This window comes from Scardinius erythrophthalmus (genome assembly GCF_964197995.2).
Source record: "Scardinius erythrophthalmus genome assembly, chromosome: 15".
Lineage (NCBI taxonomy): Eukaryota > Metazoa > Chordata > Actinopteri > Cypriniformes > Leuciscidae > Scardinius > Scardinius erythrophthalmus.
This window is the reverse complement of record NC_138235.1, coordinates 37,135,812-37,152,018: the sequence shown is the minus strand read 5'-3', so window position 1 is coordinate 37,152,018 and position 16,207 is coordinate 37,135,812. Positions and strand designations below refer to the sequence as shown.

At 35.9% G+C, this 16,207-nt stretch overlaps 2 protein-coding genes across 3 annotated transcripts in view; one reads left to right on the top strand and one right to left on the bottom strand.

Annotated features, from left to right (window-relative positions):
* Window positions 1-5,719, bottom strand: part of znf341 (zinc finger protein 341) — a 28,325-nt gene extending 22,606 nt beyond the window's left edge. Inside the window, exons 1-4 of one of the 2 annotated variants that reach the window (XM_081386004.1) lie at window positions 5,659-5,719; window positions 3,997-4,104; window positions 2,819-3,000; window positions 235-384 (exon numbers count right to left, since the gene is read on the bottom strand). In XM_081386004.1, the coding sequence (XP_081242130.1) occupies window positions 235-384; window positions 2,819-3,000; window positions 3,997-4,104; window positions 5,659-5,689 (471 nt within the window). In that variant the 5' untranslated portion in view covers window positions 5,690-5,719. The remainder of the gene's footprint in view (window positions 1-234; window positions 385-2,818; window positions 3,001-3,996; window positions 4,105-5,658) is intronic. The other variant, XM_081386003.1, reaches the window with a different exon arrangement.
* Window positions 5,720-6,790: 1,071 nt separating this feature from the next.
* e2f1 (E2F transcription factor 1) lies at window positions 6,791-13,615 on the top strand. Its single transcript, XM_081386122.1, has 7 exons — window positions 6,791-7,820; window positions 8,297-8,399; window positions 9,476-9,695; window positions 10,389-10,542; window positions 11,638-11,751; window positions 11,887-12,103; window positions 13,359-13,615. Exons 1-7 carry the CDS (start codon window positions 7,584-7,586, stop codon window positions 13,601-13,603), a joined length of 1,290 nt encoding a protein of 429 aa, XP_081242248.1. The 5' UTR covers window positions 6,791-7,583; the 3' UTR covers window positions 13,604-13,615.
* Window positions 13,616-16,207: the final 2,592 nt, after the last annotated feature.

The following is a 16,207-nucleotide window of genomic DNA, read 5'->3' as shown; positions in this document are numbered from 1 at the left end:
ACTTCCCCTTCCTCCTTCACAGCATCTCTTCTCTGATAATGAGGGCGGAGCAACCTGTCACTCACATCAGATCCACCAATAGCAAACCACAACCATCCAATCAAATCCACAAGCCCCGCCCTGCATTTGTTCTTGTTTGAGAAGCTGTTTCACTCACATATACGTCACAATAGAGAAGAAAAGAAGATCACAACTTTTGTTTCATGCCGAGTTGAACCCTCACCCAGTGTTTACCTGTACGGATCCCTGCATGGCTGCCATTGGCTGATCCAGAGAGCTGAACGCTGATATGGCTGACATCAGAACCTCGTCACTGACCAACACGTTTCCCTGGACCAGCGTGTGTGTGAGCGGAGACTGCGGCACAGTGATGTACGTCGACACCTTGAGGAATACACAAACCCAATGAATATTAGTACTCAATATCAGCCAGTCTCATGGTGGTTCATAGTGTCTAATAGTGTCTCATAGTGGTTAATAGTGTCTCATAGTGGTTCATAGTGTCTCATAGTGGTTCATAGTGTCTGATAGTGGTTCATAGAGTCTATTAGTGGTTAATAGTGTCTAATAGTGGTTCATAGTGTCTCATAGTGGTTCATAGTGTCTGATAGTGGTTCATAGTATCTGATAGTGGTTCATAGAGTCTATTAGTGGTTCATAGAGTCTATTAGTGGTTCATAGTGTCTCATAGTGGTTCATAGTGTCTGATAGTGGTTCATAGTGTCTGATAGTGGTTCATAGTGTCTCATAGTGGTTCATAGTGTCTGATAGTGGTTCATAGAGTCTATTAGTGGTTAATAGTGTCTAATAGTGGTTCATAGTGTCTCATAGTGGTTCATAGTGTCTGATAGTGGTTCATAGAGGCTATTAGTGGTTCATAGAGTCTATTAGTGGTTCATCGTGTCTCATAGTGGTTCATAGTGTCTCATAGTGGTTCATAGTGTCTGATAGTGGTTCATAGTGTCTGATAGTGGTTCATAGTGTCTGATAGTGGTTCATAGTGTCTATTAGTTGTAAATAGTGTCTAATAGTGGTTCATAGTGTCTAATAGTGTCATAGTGTCTAATAGTGGTTCAAAGTGTCTAATAGTGGTTCATAGTGTCTCATAGTGGTCCATAGTGTTCATAGTGTCTCATAGTGGTCCATAGTGTTCATAGTGTCTAATAGTGGTTCATAGTGTCTCATAGTGGTCCATAGTGTCTCATAGTGGTTCATAGTGTCTGATAGTGGTTCATAGTGTCTGATAGTGGTTCATAGAGTCTATTAGTGGTTAATAGTGTCTAATAGTGGTTCATAGTGTCTATTAGTTGTAAATAGTGTCTAATAGTGGTGCATAGTGTCTAATAGTGTCATAGTGTCTATTAGTGGTTAATAGTGTCTAATAGTGGTTCATAGTGTCTCATAGTGGTTCATAGTGTCTGATAGTGGTTCATAGTGTCTCATAGTGGTTCATAGTGTCTGATAGTGGTTCATAGAGTCTATTAGTGGTTAATAGTGTCTAATAGTGGTTCATAGTATCTCATAGTGGTTCATAGTGTCTGATAGTGGTTCATAGTGTCTGATAGTGGTTCATAGAGTCTATTAGTGGTTCATAGAATCTATTAGTGGTTCATAGTGTCTCATAGTGGTTCATAGTGTCTGATAGTGGTTCATAGTGTCTGATAGTGGTTCATAGTGTCTCATAGTGGTTCATAGTGTCTGATAGTGGTTCATAGAGTCTATTAGTGGTTAATAGTGTCTAATAGTGGTTCATAGTGTCTCATAGTGGTTCATAGTGTCTGATAGTGGTTCATAGAGTCTATTAGTGGTTCATAGAGTCTATTAGTGGTTCATAGTGTCTCATAGTGGTTCATAGTGTCTGATAGTGGTTCATAGTGTCTGATAGTGGTTCATAGTGTCTGATAGTGGTTCATAGTGTCTATTAGTTGTAAATAGTGTCTAATAGTGGTTCATAGTGTCTAATAGTGTCATAGTGTCTAATAGTGGTTCAAAGTGTCTAATAGTGGTTCATAGTGTCTCATAGTGGTCCATAGTGTTCATAGTGTCTCATAGTGGTCCATAGTGTTCATAGTGTCTAATAGTGGTTCATAGTGTCTCATAGTGGTTCATAGTGTCTCATAGTGGTTCATAGTGTCTGATAGTGGTTCATAGTGTCTGATAGTGGTTCATAGAGTCTATTAGTGGTTAATAGTGTCTAATAGTGGTTCATAGTGTCTATTAGTTGTAAATAGTGTCTAATAGTGGTTCATAGTGTCTAATAGTGTCATAGTGTCTAATAGTGGTTCAAAGTGTCTAATAGTGGTTCATAGTGTCTCATAGTGGTCCATAGTGTTCATAGTGTCTCATAGTGGTCCATAGTGTTCATAGTGTCTAATAGTGGTTCATAGTGTCTCATAGTGGTCCATAGTGTTCATAGTGTCTCATAGTGGTCCATAGTGTTCATAGTCTAATAGTGGTTCATAGTGTCTAATAGTGGTTAATAGTGTCTAATAGTGGTTCATTGTGTCTCATAGTGGTTCATAGTGTCTGATAGTGGTTCATAGTGACACTATGTTCTATTTTCATAGTGTCTCATAGTGGTTCATAGTGTCTCATAGTGGTCCATAGTGTTCATAGTGTCTCATAGTGGTCCATAGTGTTCATAGTCTAATAGTGGTTCATAGTGTCTCATAGTGGTTCATAGTGTCTATTAGTGGTTCATAGTGTCTGATAGTGGTTCATAGTGTCTATTAGTGGTTCATAGTGTCTAATAGTGGTTCATAGTGTCTAATAGTGGTTCATAGTGTCTCGTAGTGGTTCTTCAGCAGGTGAGCTGTACCTGTCTGTTAGTGGGTCCAGTGCTGATGGATGGGACGGAGGTGTAGGCGCTGTTGGAGGCCAGAGAGACGGTGGCCAGAGACGGTGTGTTGGACTGACACTGTTCACGCTTGTGTGTCATGAACGCCGGTAAAGAGTTGAACTGCTTCTTACATTTCCCACACAGAAAGACGTCATCATCGTCTGCAGGTGTCATGTGACATACAAGAATAATCAGAGTTTTGAGAAAAAAGAACGGACTGAAAAAGCATTCAGAAATGCATAATTACTATGTATATACAACAAATTAGTGTTGTTATTGTTAACTAAAACTAAAATATTATTAATTGATTTAGGTATTTGAAATAAAGTTGAAATTAAATAGGCTAATTAGACAACTAACTGAAATAAATAAGTTGAAGTGCAAAAATTACAAAAGCAAATTATTAGTGTGATTTTTAAATATATTTAAAAATCATTATACATGTATTTACAAATTGTATCATTAGTTGTTATCATTAACTAAAACTATTATTAATCCTTTTAGGATTAATAAAATATTTAAATATTAGATGAAAAACAAATGTTAACGTAAATAAATAAGTTTAAGTACTAAAATTACTAAGACTAAAACTGAAATAAAAATAAAGCTAAATAGAAATGTAAAAATAAGTTAAATGCAAAAACGCATGACAAAATGATTAAAACAAATTAAAATTACAATTAAAACTGAAAATATAAAAATATTTTAAACAATATTAAGAAATATTTAATACTACTAAATATTTAAATCAATACTATGTATATAAAAATCATTATCATTAAAACCAATTGTTTTAGGTAAATGAAATACGAAGCTGCAATAAAATATAAATATTAGATAACTTAAAAAAAACCTGAAAACTAACTGAAATAAAATAAGTTAAAATTGAAATAATAAAACGACTAAAATTGAAATAAAAATATATTTAAACCTTAAAAGAACTAAGAAAAATGACAAAAATAAATAACTTTAATAACTTAATTACTAAGACTTAAACTAAAATTAAAATATAAAATATATAAAAATAAAAGCTAATTCAAAATATTAATAAATACTATAATAGTATATTAACTGATAGTATAACACTGATACAAATGCACACTTTGCCTTTAACAGACAGGTATACTACATTATAATAATGCATGAATAAGTCTCACCCATTGGCTGGATGGTCGTTCCTGAGACATTTTGTGAGCCCGGATCCAAAACACCCCCTTGACTGTCCAACAGTGACTGGACATTGAGCACCGTCTGATTGTCCATGCCTTAAACAAGACAAATATGAATTAATCAATAAATCAATCCATCAATTATTCAACAAACTTATTACCTGACAATTTGGCCAGTTGAAAATCCATTACAGGACTGTTACTTGAGTTATAGTATTAATGATCATTATTGCATGACTCTCTGCAATACTTGATTCTAATTGGTCAAACGCAGCATTATGCAAATATATTTGTAAAATTACACTAAACTGTTTCTCAAGCACTTGTTTCCTACATATCTGTGCTAGTTAGTTGTCTTTAAGTCCCATTCTTTGCATATATTATGATTATTGAAACTAAAATCAATATTTCACACTCATTTCTTTTTTATATATTTATTATTTATTTTTTTTAATTAATTTTATATACAATATATAGTGCTGTCAAATCGATTGATCGCGATTAATCGCATCTAACATAAGTTTGTATGAAGTATGTGTGTGTGTATAATATATAGTATATGTATGTAGCCTATGTATGTATATATATATATATATATATATATATATATACATACAGTATATACTGTATACACATTATATATTTACAAACTTTTATGTAAGGTGCGATTAATCAATTTAACAGCACTATATATATATATATATATATATATATATATATATATATATATATATATATACACACCGTGTTGGTGTAATGCATTACTTAATAATTTATTACTGTAATTTAATTACTTTCCCGTTGAAAAAGTAAAGTAAGGGATTACTCTTATTTTTCTGTTATTTAATTACAGTTACTTCTGATGTAATTACATTAAATACTGTATAGACTAGAAAAATGATATATAAATTCTCCCTTTAAACACTTTGATCAGTTTAAGAGTAATATATGCAATGTTATATTATTTATTTGAAAGAATTAAAAGAGCAGTTTCATGTCCATCCTTGATAGATATATATATATATATATATATATATATATATATATATATATATATATATATATATATATATATATATATATATATATAATTTCAAAGATTACCATTGAATCAAATGACCATTTCCTTCTATCATACAACCAAGTCTACTATCAGTTTAGGAAAAGAGAACATCTGTAACATAAAAACAATCAATTGTGGACACAAACATAACTACTTATACCAAATATGATTTAACATAACTACTAATATCAAATATGAATAGCTGTTTCCCTCAAACATGAGAGTGTTCGTGTGTTTAGTGGCTTTTCCAGTGACGTGTCTCTCTCCCTCCGCCATGATCGCACGAGGCTGTTATTCCGATCGCTCTTCCTCCCTCCTCTACATCAATCTCTCCTCAGATACATTACACTCAATACATCAGATCCACCGCAACCCTGTGCTATTATTATTATTAGTTATATATTTTTTTTAAAAATACTCTTTTACTATGCAAACACAATGACATTTACATGAAGCGAAACAACTGTGTAAAATGTGTTTCTTTGGCCTGTTCGTCTCGCGCGCTCATGCATTCTCACTGCAAACATAAATTAATACATTATAGCTTGTGCATATGCTTGAGGATTTTAAATAAAGTCCATTAATACCTTCCAGAACCTCAAATATTGCCTGCGCCATCTTGTAGCTCCTCTGTGTATAACGCCAGCAGTGGGCGGGGTTTATTAATATTACAATATTACAATCATTCACACTGAACCGAAAGTTTACATGTTTATAGATAGATTTTTTTTTATTTGACAGTGGCCCTGTTACATATGTTACATGTAGTTATTATAGTAATAACAGTAAATTGTGCATAGTTAGCTTACATGCAACTAACCCTAAACCAAACCTTAACCCTAACAGATTATTATAGTGAAAGTATATAGTTCATTACTATTACTTACTACTTAATTGTATAACACTGTAACAAGGACACGTTCAAATAAAGTGTTACTAAGATGTAAAAAAAAAATTATAGGCTACATAAAGGAATTTCGCATTTGCGGTGAATTAAAGCTTTAATAATCTTTAAATAAATATTTTAATAAATTACTAATGTGGAATAGATTAATATATATTTAATTAGTCTAAAGCATCTTTCTAATATGTGCCAAAACAACATGATTTAAATCTCTCTTTTTTTGTATTTGATATAAAATTAATGCTGAAATCACAAAGACTAATAAAATTTAAAACAATTTTATAATTAGGGACCCAAAAAGCTTTATTACACGATTAGATAAAAAGATAAGCAAGACGGTTCTTTATTTCTATATCTATTTATAATGACATTTCCAACGGATTGAAGTGACTTTCATAACGATGTTGTTTATCTATCACCATTACTTAAAATAAAATAAAATAAAATAAAATAAATCAAAAGGCGTGCGTGAAAAAGTAGTTTTCCATTCAAACAACTCTTATTTTTAAACAAATTACCGCAAAGAGGGACAAAACAGGACGCCGTTGAGTGACAGCTGCTCCAGCCAACCAACGGCCTGGGAACTCTGACGCGAGGCGCGAAGGACGCAACTTCTCAGCCAATCAGTGGGCGGCACACTGGCACGTGCCAGTTTCGCGGCAAAAAAGATTTGGCGCGTAAAGCTTAGAGCAGGTTCCGATCAGCTGGAACACAAAAAAACAACAACAACAAAAGTGATTCCGGTCGCGTCGCGCGCAGGGACCGTCGGACCGCACCTTCCCTCTGTTTCAATGGATTTCAGCATTAAATGAGCGAAGATCTGGCTATTATTTGGAAGTTATTGACAATACTTCCTGGATGGAGTCAATAAATAGGACAAAAGCGAAGGATATTTTGGATTAAAGTGTCAGATGAGTGAAGAAACCGGACTTTGGCTTTGTTCAGCATCTGGATCGGGTTATACTGTTATTTTTACTTCATCTACAGCCATTTTACCATTTTAATTACACTTTCTAGCACGTTTACCAATGCTCACGTGAGAACAAACTTAAATTCTCTTGAAAATATCGCAACTACATCAATAATTTGGAAGATTATACTGAATGCTTCCATGTTTTCTGCACTTTAAAAGTTGAATCTGCATTGCAGTTTGTTTGTGATGTTGTTTATTTATAGTGAACTCTATTTGTTATGCTTTGCTGCCATTTTCAGAAGCACTTCCTTAAACTAAGGATTCACAACTATAAACTCTTCATGCATATGAAAAACATCTGAAATGTTTAGAAATAACATGCATAATCTAATCCTTAACTTTGACTAGAGTAAAGTGGATATATTGTTTTGCACACTGAAGTTGACCTACATTTCTGGCCTTGTGGTTTGGGAGTCTCACCCATATGTTCAGCCAAGGCCTGTTGTTAACATGCTTGTCATTGTGCACTTGTGTGAAACCTGTCAGAACATGGCTTTTCCATCTCCACTGAGTCCAGTGCTCTCTCTAGTGCATGCATTTTAAAAAAGCAAGCCGTTCCCATGCACTGAAGGCCACCATCATCAGGATTGAAAATAAACCCAGAGCCCAAGTAACCCCTGCTGTTTTAGCACGATATGTCTGAGAGTTTTATATCGGGTCAGACCTCGGAGGATCTGCTGGCTGATTTCGAGTCTCTCTTGAACAATGGCAGCATTGATCTTAGTGAAGATCATCAAATCGTCATCATCTCCACCCCGGGCACGGCCTCGACCAGCACTGCCACGGGCGACTTCTTGCTGTTCGCCACCCCACATCACAGCGCCAGCGCCAGCACAACCCTGGACAGGAGACCCGCTCTGGGACGACCACCGGTACAGCATTAGTGCATTATTACACATGTGTGAACTAGAGCCTTTGGGGTTCCACCTCAGATTCTAATCAATCAATTAATCAATCATTTATTACTAGAGTATGTGTAAAACACAACCAAAGTGCTTTACAAAGAATCAAAGAGTACAAAATAAGTAATACTCAATCAATAAGAACAAAAGAGAAACCCAGGATGACAAACTATGGAGTGTTAAAAGCCAGGGCGAATGAGTAACTCTTAAATTCCATTTTGGAATGTTCACCTTTGGAAGTTCCATTCCATTATGGAACTTTCATAATTCCATTCCATGAAGTGTCTCAGTGGTTCCAGATCTGACCTGGTGACCCGAACGCTGTCGGGTCAAACTCCAGAGGGAGTGGTTCATGCTCCGATTAGTAATGGTTTTATGTTGTTATTAAAGGAACATTACTGTTTTATGACAGTGATTTGAAGAGGTTGTGTGCTGTTTGACTGCAGGTGAAGAGGAAGTTGGATCTAGACAGTGATCACCAGTACATCTGCACATCTCGATCCGCTTCTGATGGACCAGCTCCTCCAGCTACACCCGCTCCACCCAGAGGTACTGACGCTTGCCTGGGGAATATTAGTCGAGACGCTAGCGTTCGGGGTCGTTTGAAGTCTCTTCTGCTCACAGAGCCTGCATTTATTTACACGGGAAAATATGAAATATTATTGCACTTTAAAATAGCTGTTTTCTATGTGAATATACTATATTAAAGGAACACGCCGAGTTTTTGGGACTTTAGCTTATTCACTGTATCCCCCAGAGTTAGATAAGTCCATACACACCCTTCTCATCTCCGTGCGTGCCGTAACTCTGTCTGACGCACCCACCGCTAGCCTAGCTTAGCACAAAGACTGGAGGTAAATGGCTCCAGCTAGCATACTGCTCCCAATAAGTGACAAAATAACGCCAACATTTTCCTATTTACATGTTGTGGTGTGTATAGTCACTGTGTGTATGAATAAGAAGGTCACATGAGACACAGGCATCTTCTAAACGTATACATACTGGGAACTATATTCTCAGAAGGCGAAGCACTGCTACACGCTGTGACTGTACAAATCACAACATGTAAATAGGAAAATGTTGGCGTTATTTTGTCACTTATTGGGAGCAGTATGCTAGCTGGAGCCATTTACCTCCAGTCTTTGTGCTAAGCTAGGCTAGCGGTGGGTGCGTCAGACAGAGTTACGGCACGCACGGAGATGAGAAGGGTATGAATGGACTTCTCTAACTCTGGGGGATACGGTGAATAAGCTAAAGTCCCAAAAAGTCGGCGTGTTTCTTTAATATGTAATGTATTCCTGTGATCATTTCAGCATCATTACTCCAATCTTCAGTGTCACATGATCCTTCAGAAATCATTCTAATATGATGATTTGATGCTCAAGAAACATTTCTGATTATTATCAATGTTGGTTATTTTTTTTTATGAATGGAAAGACCACTTTCAAAAAAACACAAAAAAAAAAACATTTTTTTGAAATAGAAATCTTTTGTGACATTATAAATGTCCTTAGTGTCACTTTTGATTCATTTAATGCATCCTAGCTGAATAGAAGTATTAATGTCCCTCCTCCTCCTTCTGTCGTGTAAATCTGCTTTTAACATGAAATCTGCGTTTGTTTCAGTCCCTAAACTGGCTACGGAGAAATCCCGCTACGACACGTCTCTGAACCTGACCACGAAGCGGTTCCTGGACCTCCTGGCTCAGTCTCCAGATGGGGTGGTGGACCTGAACTGGGCATCTCAGGTGCTGGACGTCCAGAAGCGGCGCATCTACGACATCACCAATGTCCTGGAGGGAATCCACCTGATCTCCAAGAAGTCCAAGAACAACATTCAGTGGCTGTAGGTCCTCAGAGCATCAGTGATTCATTCACCAGCGACCGTGTGCTTGTTCATTTGCATGCAGGGTTTGAAGTTAACTCGCGCCAACACGCCAAATGCTGGTAAAAATCCACTGTGTCGGGTGCACAGTGGCTCTCACCACACAATTTGGCTGGTTATTATGTTGACTCACTTTGTGTATTATGTTTTACACAATTCGTGTAAGACAAATCTGCGCAGATTTAGAGCAAGTACTCAACTCGAGTCATCATGATATATTAAACACAGAGTATTGCACAGAATCTGCTCATATTGGCTTACTTGAACATGACCGTCACTACACAACAAATAACGGCACGCTTGTTCATTTGCACTGAAGCAATAGCGAAGATTAAAAAGCATTTGGTTAACAGAAAAGACATTATTTTCCATCATCCTACATTGTTATTGATCTGTCCTCCTAAAACACATTTTTGGTGATGATAGCATGGATGACAGGATTTAGTTTGAATAAGAAATGAATGTATCAAATCCAAATTTTCAATATATATATGAGACGTAGTTAATCTGGGTAATTTCTTTTTTTTTTCTTTTTTTTTTTTGTCTAGTAGAAGTTCTGAATGGCCGGTAACTTAAAAATGAAGTAGCCAAATTGTCCAGTGTGTGTCAGTAAATCTCAAGGCCTGTGCATGTGTGTGTTTGCTGTGTTCTCAGGGGGAACCGCATCGACGGGGCGTCCGTGGCCAGGTTTCAGGAGCTCCAGAGGGAAGTGTCCGAGCTCAAGGAGGCCGAGGAGAAACTCGACGAGCTCATTAACAAATGCAGCTTACAGCTACGGCTCCTCACAGAGGACACACACAACAAGAAATATCCTTCATCTCAAGGGCCCTATCATACACCCGCTGCAATGCAGCAAAAGAAGTGTTTTTTGCTAGTTTCAGCCCGACGCAGTTTTCATTTTCACGTCCTGCGCCACGTTGTTTAAATAGCAAATGCATTTGTGCTCGTCTCTGCGGCCGTGGGTCTGCTGGTCTGAAAACGAGGTGTGTGTTCTGGCGCATTGTTGGTGTGTTGCTATTTTGAGGAACTGAAATAGACAGAGCCATTGACCGACTGAAACCTGGTCTAAAGTATAGGCGGGTCCATAACGCACGCACACTCTGCTTATTACACACACACTCTGCTTAATACACTATTACACACACACTCTGCTTATTACACACACACTCTGCTTATTACACACACACTCTGCTTATTACACACACACTCTGCTTATTACACACACACACTCTGCTTATTACACACACACTCTGCTTATTACACACACAGGGACGCACAGCAGCACACAAACTAGGAAAAATATAAAAAATAAAAGGATTACAATGTTAAAGATTATTATTGTGTACATAAAGATAAGGTGGAATCTGGCTTGTCCCGTAGATGATCTGCTTGCGTTTTAACCTCTCTCTCTCTCTCACACACACACACACACACACACACACACACAGCTTTAACCTCGCGCACAAGCAGATCCGTTTGCACTCTGGAGAAGCGTTCAGTTTTTCCGCTTGCATACTCCGCCATGGCGCGAGCACAACTGGCATTTAAAGGGAATGGGAGATGAGACTCTGATTGGTTTATTGCACATAACACCCAAAACACACCCATTACTCATTAAGAGAATAGAGACAACCCTTTTAGACAATTTTTCCCATCATTAAACTAGCAAAAGTGGATTTGGATTTGGACCTAAGTGCCCTCCAGACCATGCGCTTAGATCATTAAAATAGGGCCCAGTGTGTCGAGGAGAGTGTGATCTGTGTTGTCGTCTTTCTTCATGAGTCGGGGTGTAGATTTGAGCAGTTTTGCAGGTCTGAGATCGGGAAGTGAGGATCTGAGCAGCTCGAGTAGACTATCATGTTTAGTATGTGGATCTTAATGTGATCTTTAACGCGAAGTCAAGCTTGGGTACGTCAGATGCCAGGACCTGCGAGATACGGTCGACCCCCCGGAGCAGATCATCATGGTGATTCGAGCTCCACCAGAGACGCAGATGCAGGTGTCTGAACCCAGTGAGGTCAGCACACACACACACACACACACTTTTAAACCTGAATGTATATAAAGTCGCTAAAGAGAGTGCCTATATATATCTATAGTAAAATGTCTTGGTCTGTTTAAATGTTTAATTCCTCCTCCGCCTGTGTTTCAGGGTTACCAGATTTCTCTCAAGAGCTCCAAAGGTCCAATCGACGTGTTTCTGTGTCCTGAGGACAGCTCTGGGGTCTGTAGTCCCGTCACTGATTGTAGTCCAGCGAAATCGTCCTATCAGAGCCCCCCGCAGTCTGATCTCGCATCACAGGAAGTGACATCATCAACGCCGACCACTCTCCCTAGCTCCTCCCCCCTGCCTCTCGGCACAGACTCAGGTATGTGTGATTGTTTAAACATGATTGCATCTTAATTTACTACAAAAAATTGTTGGCTTGTTTGTCACTTTAGCACAACAAATACCAATTTTGCCTTATTTACTGTATTTTAGTACGAATTTTTTCCAAATGTATAATTTTTAAACATTTTATAATTTATTATATATGTTTAGAGAAAACATGGTAAATATAAATGTAATATTGGAGTTTTAACATTAAATCTAAATTTTAACATATAAAGTCCAAATATAAATGAATAAGGTATTTTAAAATAAAAAATAAATGGTGTAAGTATTAAAAGTAAATCTTAATCATAAATGTTAAATCCAAATATAAAATGTGTGACTTAAATTAAAATTTAACACGTACATTTATGTGAAATTATTTTCCAAATGTACATATTAAAGGTATTTTTGAATATTGAATATAAATGCGATGCTAAATGTAAATCTTTAGGCATAAATGTTAAATCCAAAAAACATTTGTGATTTACATTTAGATTTAAAATAATCATAAATGCAAATTCCAAATTTACATATCAAAGGAATTTTAAAATATTAAATATAAATGTGATGATTTTAAATGCAAATCCTGGGCATAAATGTTAAATTCAAATATAAAATTTGTGATTTTATATTTTACATTTATTTTACACACACACACACACACACACACACACACACACACACACGTATATATTTATTTATTAGTGCTGGGCAACGATTAATCGCATCCAAAATTAAAGTGTGTTTACATAATATATGTGTGTGTACTGTGTATAATTATTTTGTATATATAAATAGACACACATGCATGTATATATTTAAGAAAAAAAATATTTATATATAAAATATTAATATTTATAAATTGTGTAGAAATATAAATGAAATATTAAATGAATCAAAAAATATATACATGCACATATTTCTTAAATGTATACATGCATGTGTGCAAAATAATTATACACAGTACACACACATGTATTATGTAAACACAAACTTTTATTTTGGATGTGATTAATCGCGATTAATTGTTACCCAGCACTATTTATAGAATTCTATTTGAAATATATAAAGATAAAAGCCTTTTGAAAGCTGTGCCATTTCATATAAAAATATAAAATGTGCTATTATACAACAGTTAATAATTAACGCTCTGATTGTTTACATTTCACTTTGTAATAAAGGATCTAAAAAGAGTTTTCTTCCCAAAATGATTTTAATTTCCCATTTTCTTGAATCCTTGATGATTTCAGAGCCGTTTCTGGACTCGTTTCCGGGCATCTGCGGGATGCCAGATTTCGACTTGTCTCCCCTGGGCTCGTCTGAGTTCCTGCTGGAGCGGAGCGGGTCTTCGGACGCCATCGGCCTCGCGCTCGACGGCTTCATCTGTCTCTCTCCTCCTCACAGTCAGGACTATCACTTCGGCCTGGAGGATCACGAGGGCGTCAGCGAGCTGTTCGACTGCGACTTCAGCGACCTCGGCCCTCTCGAGTTCTGACGGGCCGATCCCAGTGTGAAACCGGTTTCACATCGCTTCACTTTTGAATCCAGATCTGCTCGAAACGCTGCCATTTAATTTATTAATAGAAACAAGTCACCTTTAATCTCCTTTGATTTCATGTTTATTTGAATTGATTGTACATCTAATGTCGTCAGGAAGGTTTTAGGATGTCGAACTGGATAGAGTTTGAATATAAACTGACAGGTTTTATGGACTATTTCTCAGGTGAGTGATTACGTGCTAGTTACCGTATGTGTTTAGGGTCGGGTTATGTTGCATAGGTTGGTTATGCAATGCTGCGCGATAATCAATCCGTCATCGCTCGCACGGTGTCCGAGAGGATTCACAGAAAATGAACTTTTCACAGTCCGAGTGATGAGATCGATATTTCATTTCTAATCACAATTCTATTCACGTGTTCTGTACAAATGTTCATCATGTCACCGATTCTCTCGCGTTCATGAGTTTTGCGCTGTGTGTGCAGGCTTGTGTGATTTTTAGCGTTGTTACAGGAGACGTTCTGTATTTATTTGCATTCATACTGTACCTGATCCTGGTACAGTAAATGTCCCCAGATTTTTTATATATATATATATATATATATATATATATATATAAATATATATATATATAAGTGCTGGGCAACGATTAATCCCATCCAAAATAAAAGTTTGTGTTTACATAATGTGTGTACTGTGTATAATTATTTTGTATATATAAATACACACACATGCATGTATATATTTAAGAAATATTTGCATGTATTAATATATTATCTATATATATATATAAATAACATTTTTATTAAATATATGCATGCATGTGTGTGTATTTATATATACAAAATAATTATACACAGTACACACATTATGTAAACATTTTATTTTGGATGGGATTAATCACGATTTATTTGTTTGTTGTTTTTCCTGTGCATGTGTAAAAATTCATATCCTTTCCAGCCTTATCTTAAATATTAATCTTTATATTTAAAAAAAAAAGCACTATGTTTTTGTTTTTATTCCTACTAGGATTCCCTGTTGTCCAAGTGTAGAAATATGTATTTTCGTACTGGAGTTGTTCTTTTCTCCAGCGTTTGGGTGTTTTAGAGTCGTTATTCCACTTAAACCGTGCTATTAGCTGCAGAATGTCAGACGAAGTATATATATAAATATATGTCATTTGAAAGGATTATAATGATATAATGTCATTTTAGTGGAATATATAAATGCATTTTGGTAGAGTAGGTTTGATTATAAAGGGCTCTGAAGTTCATGAGGACAATGTTTGATAAGCTCTTCATTTTATAAGTGTGTAATTTAATGCAAATTGAGCTTTTGCATGTAGATTTTTCTGGGATTTGCTTTATTCTGTTTTCTGAAGGCAGCTTTTTGTCTTTTGGTTGAATGTGTGTTTTGTCTATTTGGACAGAGACATAGCTGTGTAAATCATAAATGTGCATGTGTATGAGTTCTAGTTTTGTGTGATTTGATGTTTGTTTTATGATTTTGATCTTTTGTGAGGTCGAGTTGTCTGGGACAATTCTTATGACCGGATCAAGTGCTTTGGTGAGTGTGATTCGTGTTTATGTGGTTGTACAATAGCAATATTTTTGTAATAGGGCTTTTCTGCATAATTGGTTTACCTGTTTACTTTATATAAACCACTTTAAAAGTGGCCAGCAGCGAAACGAACGTGTGTAGACTTTTAAAATTAAGTACAAATAAAATCTGATTTTGAACTTAAGTCCATTTAAATTGACTCGGGAATTATGTTTTTAAATTCCAGTTGCAGTGTTTTTAGTTATAAAGGTTTGAAGTTTAAGATGTGTATTTGTTGAGCACTGATTCATGGTTTCAGCAGCAGAAGGGATGATGATGATGTTTGTGATGTCAATATTATAGATTATCATATTGATGGATTGTCTTTGTTCTGACAACATGAATAAACCTTTTGAGCTAAAATCACTCGTGATCTTGCAGAATATTTTTTCTTAACATCTGATGAGATGCTGTAACTGCTCTCAATGCTCTTCTATAAGATAATTTTAATGGTTTAAATCAGGATAAACCTACTTGACATTTAATTTAGGTTTAAAAGGCAGTATAAAGATGCTTATTCTGAGAGAACATTTACATCAAAATCGATGATCCAATGCTGGTTTTGTTATCCATGTCGTTCCAAACAGTCATGTTTGTTTCAAGTATTTTTAACTAAACATTAATTATGTTTTATTATCTTTAGCTATTTCTGGAATAACACATCATACTGCTCATACTCGTCTAGCATACAGTGTAAGTGCAAATGTGTGTATAAACTAAGCTATCAGGCTAATAAGGTAATTAACTATGCTATGCTAGCACATAAAATAACAAATACAGAGATTATTGGTCATTATAACATAGTTAAACAGCATTTATCATAACATTTTGTAGGAACTGTAATCAGTTAATAATAATCTAATCTATTAAAAGTAATTTTGGGGTCCTAATGGAGACCCGATTTCGAGGAGGACCTGATTTGTTGTCTTTCAATGTAAACGCGCTAGACGGACGAGCTTTTCCAGGTTAAAAGTAGTTCAGCTTAAAAAAAAAAAAACATCTC